Raw genomic sequence first — 7,890 nt, 5'->3', positions numbered from 1 at the left:
TTGCTGGAGCGGCTGAGAAGGGTCTGCTGTCATTACAGTGCGAGAGTGGCCTCTAGTGGTTGAAATCACTGACAGCACGTGCTATTTGTTAAGACACGGGAAACTTCAGACCTGGATTTAAATGCAGCCGACAGAAAATCCTGCCGCGCCATTCATAGTTTTCCATTAAATTACATTATATTTGTCCCGAATTGTTGTTAGTGCTTCATTTATAGAGCTATAATATAGATTGTGCTTTCTCTTTCCGTTTGCTCCATTTTTTAAACACCGAACTTCAAACTCATCTATGCCTCATTGTTCGTTCATTCTTGAAGTAAACTTGTGTCCGTTTGGTGATTTAAATAAACTGTTTTAGACCGCTGCTCGAATTGAACGCGACGCGTCCGGAGTGTGTGTGATACCGGTGAGTTCTCCTAGACTCAGCGCTGCACTTTTATTATGATTAGATAATCATCAAGTGATCAAGAATAGTAGAAGTTAAAGTGTGAGAGTATACAAACAATATCCATATGTATATAATTTTAATGCTATGGCCTTTGTGTATATATTTAAAAATGTGCATTTTTAAGCATGACTGTTGAATTGAAATGGTAACACTTTAAAATAAGAGTCCATTTGTAACATTAAGATTAATGAAAGCTGTGTAATGAAAATATTGTTCCTTGTTACTTAATTGTGTTAATTTCAACATTTTTATTATTATTATTATTACTACTACTACTACTACTAGTATGGTTCAGTACTGTTTTTTTAATAAAGCATTATTTTAGTTTTTGTTCAGTATCCATTTTAAAAACTATCGGTTAATTAATCTGTATCGGCCAGTGTGGTCCAACCTAGCTATCGGTATCGGCAAAATCCACTATTGGTCGACCTCTAGTAATTTCCAATAAAGCCTATATTTTGCAATAATGACAATACTTAATTATAGTTACATAAACCCCAACCGGATTATGAGGACCCCAATGTGAATCTGACTTCATAATCCAGTAATAATAATACATAGTTTAACTTGTATTCCTATGATTTAAGCATTAATTATTATTAAATACCAGTGAAAAAAATGATGAATGGCAGCATGGAAGTTGTGGTTTGTCCTGTGTGTTTTACATTTGAAATTCTTGGTAAAGTTGATTTGCATATATTTTGCCTGTTTATTTGACTTTGTTGTTGTTGTTTTTTCTTAGGAACTTCATCATTCGATACCTTGCGAATCAACCAAAGACTGATCCCAAAACGCACTGCTGTTCTTCCTGTCCAAAATGGTGAAGATATTTGTTGGCAATGTCGCTTCAGCGACCACAGAAGACGAGCTCCGTGCTTTGTTTGAGAAGTACGGCGCCGTGTCCGACTGTGACATTCTGAAAAACTATGGCTTCGTGCACATGGATGAAGAAGAGGCGGCGCAGAAAGCCGTCTCCGCTTTGCACAAGCATGAGGTCAACGGCTCCCGCATCACCGTTGAGTATGCCACCACCAAGGTACGCAATGCCACCAAGATCTACGTGGGCAATGTTCCCGAAGGCGTCACCGCTGCCAAAATCAAGGAGCTCTTCCAGCCATTCGGCAAGGTGGTGGAGTGCGATATTGTGAAGAATTATGCATTCGTTCACATGCAGAGGGAAAGCGAGGCTCTGGAGGCCATTTCAAAGCTTAACCACTCCAAATTGGAGGGCCAAAAGGTCTTTGTGTCCCTCTCACGCAGTAACCCATCCAGAAATGACCGAGAGGAGGACTATTTTCCTCCTCCGCCGCCGCATCACTATCCACCTCACCCACACCACCATCCTCACTTTGTCCCCCCACGCCCGCCGCCCCGTGAATACTATCCGCCTCGTGGCCGACTTCCACCCCCTCCTCTCCCACCGCCGCCACCCCGCGTCTACTATGAGCACGATGTGTACGAGAGGAGCCTTCGCCACCTACTACCGTGAGCGCAGTCCTCTTGGCGGTCGCCGCTCTCTCCTGCCTCCTCCTCCCCCTCCACCCTCTTCTGCCAGCTTTTCCCGGGGTTTCGCCCGCAATGGCGCTAGCTCTGCGCCCCCTCCCCCTCCCGCCGCTCCTTCCTCTCACTATCAGCGCTACTCTCTTGGCTCAGGCTTTGATAAGGATGATTATTTGGAGGACAAGTACAGCAATGGCTTCAGCCGTAGCTACTACTAAGCATTGAAGTTTGTCCGTCCCCTTATTTTCGAGGAGCTGAGTAATCTAAGAGGGGCTTACCATCAGGGAGTTAGGGGTGATTTTTTTTTTTTTTTATATTCTGTGATAGTTGTAGCGATTTTAGATATAACGGGTCAATCAGCTAATACTGTACTCATTTAACTAATAAATTTACCTCCGCCCGACGAAGGAACAGCAAATAGGAAGTTAAATACACATGAATTTTTATAGCATGTTATGTTGTATTATATTTGCCAGGCATATCGGTTTGAGTTTTTTCTTAAAATAATTGTTTTTTGTTTGTTTTTGTTTTTTTACTCACACAGTTCATTTTACTCTAGCATGCACTTCAAAAATACAATAGATCGCTTATATTTTGCATTGATATTTCAACATGCATAGTCTACCCAACAGGAAATTAGTCGTGTTGAATGTTTACCTTTTTTTTTTCCTTTTTGGTATTTAAGAATATTCAAGTCTCTTGCACGAGTCAGAGAGTTAATTTGGAGGCAATTTGAAAAATTTTTTTTTTTTAAAGGGACTCCATAACCAAATTTTATACTTTTTTTTTATTTTTATTTTTTATATATATATATTTATTCAAATTGAATCTCATCTCTTGACTATCTTGGTCTAGGCAAATGAACTTGCTATGGTGTTGGTAGAAGTAATGTTGGATGTAAGTGAGACCAGTGGGAAGGAACAGAGAGGAAATGGTTAAAGAGGTTGTTGTGGGCGGAGCTGTGTGCTAACTGACTGATCAACCAATCACATCCTACCGGCTAACCGAGCACATCGCATCTACCAGCCGTTCAACTTTCGGATCCGCTGCCGCATCCTAGGATAAAGCACCACCGGTCAAAGGAAGCGAACGACCGACCAGCCGCCAACCGCAAAATAAATAAAAAAAACAACACTGAATCATTAGTGCAATATCTACACTGTATTTCCAAATCTCGTTGTATTAGACAAACAGCTGATTTGCCGACTCCGCAGACTCTGAGAAAGTTTTTAAAGATTATAAAGACTTATTTTGACATCACATTATAATGAACGTGCTTGTGATTGAAAATATTACTGAATACTCAACATTGTTTCCTGTCCTACTTGTACTACTGCTGTTTGCCTATTGTTAGCGTACACTTCTGTTTAAAATGTACGTTTGTAAAAAGACTGTTTATCCGAAACCGCTCTCTTTATCATATTGTCCACTCGAGCAGGTTCGAAACTTATGCTTGTTTTGATTTAAACCTATGAAAACAGATTCTTGTTCTACCAGTCGCTGTCATCTTGCCGCCTGAATAAAAATTCGACTGACTCAGACGCAACGTTTTCATGTCACTCGTTTTTAATTGAGTCTCTTTAATTTCTACCTCATGTCTCACTCGCTCACGTTATCATTCGTATAATAGAAATGTCCTTTGACTTGATCACGCATGTATAAAGTGCCAAATAGATTCGTATAAAAACTGCACTTTCCGCTTGAACCCTTCATATAAAGGCCAAAGGCATTAATTTAAACCTCAGTAAAGTCCAGTCACTTAATCTTCTTTTTGTTCCACAATGACCCCTGGCCAAGATTAATGAATGTATGATGCTCTGTTTCGAATTACTGTAACAGCTTGGTGTGGCTCATCAGGATGGGTGAGTTAAAAGTGAAGGTAAGTAGCATTTCAAGCTGGATTGTTCGGACTTTTGTTCTTCTTGTCACGTTGCACGTTATTGTATGTATCTGTGTGCTAGTAGAGCCTGTTTGACTTGCTTTAGTTTTTTCACTGGTGATATTATTAGAACAGTCACATACTGTTCCTGAAACACTTCATCCTGATGTGGATCAGTGCAGTTGTTTCATGATGTCCGTCAAGTGTTTATAAAGTGTGATTTACTTCTTCTCCTCACAGCCTTTCAGTAGAGCTGCACTGACATAAGTCTGTACTCCATAAACTACTCCTAAACGTCATAAACTATACCTTTTATGTTTCTTCCCTTTCTTGTGCTACATGCCTGATTTGAAGTACTCCAGTCACCAGCTTATGACTTCTCGTACACGTGTTTCTAATGGGAATGATGAGTGTTTACTTTGAGATTTAGTGAATATAAGCAACTTTTTAAATTCCTTAGTTTCATTGGCTGCCTTTTGCTTAGCATTTCTAATGATCGTTTAAAGGACAAGGTGAATTAAAAATAAGTAATACCAAAATGTCATGTCATTTCAAGATTTTAGGGTAGTGAAAGTTAAATCTAATAAGTACAAAATAACAGAAATATGGACTCATATATGTAGACATTAAGGTATTTGTCAGGAAACCGTGTCATTTGTGTGCTTTGTCTCTGATTTAATATTGGTATATTTAGGTACTAATTTAGCTCTTTTTTTTTTCTTGGTCACATAATAGATTTGAAGTTCATTTTAAATTATTTCATTTCTAAATGTTTGTTGTACATCACAATGTCAATGTTTGTCTCAATCATTATAATATTTTAGAGTTATGTAAAGACAATATTTTTATTGAAATTGTCGTTGTTCCTTCAGTTTTTTTCCAAACTGTTATGCTGTAAAATAAAATATAACGATTGACTAATGTAGAATTGCTGCACTGATCACCGTCCTTTTAACATAAGTGCAGTAGGTCTGTATATAAATTACTAACTTCTAAATAATCTTGAGTTAAAATTATTCAGAGATTTAGCATTTAACTGCTAGTGATTTGCAAGGCAATAACCATCTATTTATAACTGAAAAACAGTTATTAACCACTAATCTGAATATTGTGGTGCAAGGCCGTCCTCCTACAGTTGCAATGAGGTTAAAAAAAAAAAAATTTTTATTTTCTTATTAAATTGTTAGTTTTTTGTCCTAGACATTTATAGCACACATGGTACTGTTTTCTGAGAATGACCCATATAAAAATGAACATAAGATTATTTGATTTCAGTCTGATAAAGAATTTCATACAGACAGTAGTAAGTGAAGCCTTGTGTTTGAGTAGGATATCCTGTGACAGCAGATCAAATGTGCAGTTGTGGGAGGTTAGGACTTGTTTATCTGGGCCCGTATTCACAAAACATTTTATCTTACCACTAAGAGTTCTCCTAAATGGCAGTAAAAGTTTTTAGCTAAGAGTTTTCTCTTAAAACCTATTCACAAAGCTGCTGAGACAAACTTTTAATAAGGAATAGAGAGAAGTCTTAAAGGGGTCATAGGATGCTACATGCACTTTTACAAGTTGTTTGAACTGAAATGTGTGTTGGCAGTGTGTGTACACAACCACCCTATAATGATAAAAATCCACCCAGTGTTTTTTTTTTTTAAATCTTGTTAAATGTTTTCTCCTTTCTCAAATCGAGCCGATCTCAGATGCCTGTCTGTGTGACGTCACACAGACAGGCCCCTCCCACGATAGTTTGATTGACAGTAGTGTTTCAGCACTGACTGGACTGGTGTCTTACCTTCGACCCGCCCTGAGTGAGCTGTCATCAGTCTGCCATTGTTTCACCGCTGGAGCAGAAGTAGACAAGAATGACTCCTAAGCGATTGAGGTCTTCTGTTGCTGGATGTAATAATGAACATAGTAGTCGTCATTTACTCCTGACATCTGAGCCGCTGAACTCGCAGTGGATTATTTGTTTTGGAAGGGAATGCGCCCCCGATCTACATAAATGTGTCTATGTTCGCGTGAATCATTCATGATCCAGCCTCATCTACAGAAGTGAGTATAATGTTTTGTAATGAATCTTTGCAAATCGCCTTTCCTAATAATGTGCTAATTAGCAAGTTTCACATGAATGCGGCTAAAGTAAACGGTCTCTAAAAGCAGCTCGTAAGAGAGGGGCGGGGTCAGCAGAGTTCATTAACATTTTAAAGGAAAATGCTACAAAAAACGGCTTGATCTGAAAAGAGCTGTTTTTGACGGTAAAAAAAAAGGTTTTTTGTTTTGTTTTTTTTTACACTACCATTGAGAAATTTTAACCAAACTATGTTACAGACTTTTCATTAAGACCCTAAAGAATCATATCAACTTGTGGAAAATGGGCATCCTATGACCCTTTTAAGCTAAGAATAAGGGCGGGGTTGACCTCGTTGCTATGGATGATGTCAGCCTATGCACACAGTGATTGGCTGATAGTCTGTCAGAGATTTATTCATAGAAATATTGTAGAGCGCAATATTATGTTGCCATATTCAAATAAAGGTTTAAAAATAAAAATGATGATAATTGCCACATTCAAATAAAGATTTTAAAATGCAGACTAAATGTCTCTAATTAAACAAGTATATGTTCAGTTAATTGTCAGTCTCTCACATGTGTGCTTCTCGTAAACTATTAGCGGGTATGCATATAAACAGCCTTTTAATTAACAGAGTAGAATAATCATGACTGATAGTAAGACATGCAAACATCAAAACAAAACAAAAAAACTGAACGCAAGAACAGCTGTTACTTCTTGCCCAACTGGTTAAAGCAGCACTATGTAACTTTTTCTGTGTTCAAAATTTGCAAAAAATGTATATAATGAGCGAGTACATCATGAATTCATCTTCCAAACCGCATTGTTGTCTTATTCCAAATCACTACGGTACACTTATAATAAGTACTTATATTTGGACTATTGTAGCCTGGTCGGGTCGTCACCGCTGCGGAGTAACACATACCTGCGTGAATCGCCATAGACATAAACTTAAAGAAGTAGCTCCGGTTGGAATGTTCTTCCGCGGGATGTGTGCAGTTCTGTTTATTAACCGCTAGAGCGCCAAAAGTTACACAGTGCTGCTTGAACATTATAAATGTCTTTACTGTGACTTGATCAATTTAATGTGTCCTTGCTATAAAAATTTATAAAAGAATTTAAAAAATAAAAAAAGACTCCAAACTTTTCAACAGTAGTGTATATTTATATAAAAATATCATTCTATATTAAATGACTATAAAGATGGAAGGATTTCTTCTAGATAGTTGTTAGAATCATTCTCTCTCAACTGACCTGTCACTCTGTGTTCATTCCCGCAGACTGGAGATGGTGTGAATGATGCACCTGCTCTGAAAAAGTCTGAAATTGGCATTGCTATGGGGTCAGGCACAGCCGTGGCTAAGACTGCCTCTGAGATGGTCCTTGCTGACGATAACTTTGCCACCATTGTGGCCGCTGTGGAAGAGGGTCGAGCCATTTACAACAACATGAAACAATTCATCCGCTACCTCATTTCCTCAAATGTCGGCGAGGTGGTCTGGTAAGGATCTTAAAGGGATAGTTCACCCAAAAATGAAAATTTGATGTTTATCTGCTTACCCCCAGGGCATCCAAGATGTAGGTGACTTTGTTTCTTCAGTAGAACACAAATGAAGATTTTTAACTCAAACCGTTGCAGTCTGTCAGTCATATAATGGAAGTGAATAGGAATCACGGCTTTGAAAGTCATAAAAGATACACAAACAAAACCAAATTAAACCCTGCGGCTCGTGACGATACATCGATGTGTAAAGACACAATACGATCGGTCTGTGCAAGAAACTGAACAGTATTTATATCATTTTTTACCTCTGATTCAATGTCTGAACTGTCCTGAGCACGTTCGCGTCTTCAGCCGGTGCGTGACGCGTCTTCTTGCTTTACGGCGGATCGCAGACTTATAAGTGCATTACCGCCACCTATCTCTCAAGTGGACCATTGACACTCCTAATTGAGATTGTAGATAGAGTGTCAATGGTCCATTTGAGAGATAGGTGG

At 38.5% G+C, this 7,890-nt stretch overlaps 1 protein-coding gene across 1 annotated transcript in view; it reads left to right on the top strand.

Moving 5' to 3' along the window:
• Window positions 1-4,149, top strand: part of LOC107756172 (RNA-binding protein lark-like) — an 11,016-nt gene extending 6,867 nt beyond the window's left edge. The window contains 2 exon segments of the mRNA XM_016573191.1: window positions 1,188-1,918; window positions 1,920-4,149. Coding sequence (XP_016428677.1) covers window positions 1,263-1,918; window positions 1,920-2,163 — 900 coding nt within the window. The 5' untranslated portion in view covers window positions 1,188-1,262 and the 3' untranslated portion in view covers window positions 2,164-4,149.
• The last annotated feature ends 3,741 nt before the right edge of the window (window positions 4,150-7,890 follow it).

Source organism: Sinocyclocheilus rhinocerous, unplaced genomic scaffold (assembly GCF_001515625.1).
Source record: "Sinocyclocheilus rhinocerous isolate Xijiao unplaced genomic scaffold, SAMN03320098_v1.1 scaffold682, whole genome shotgun sequence".
Lineage (NCBI taxonomy): Eukaryota > Metazoa > Chordata > Actinopteri > Cypriniformes > Cyprinidae > Sinocyclocheilus > Sinocyclocheilus rhinocerous.
The sequence above is the reverse complement of the archived record's forward strand: the minus strand, read 5'-3'. Positions and strand labels throughout refer to the sequence as shown.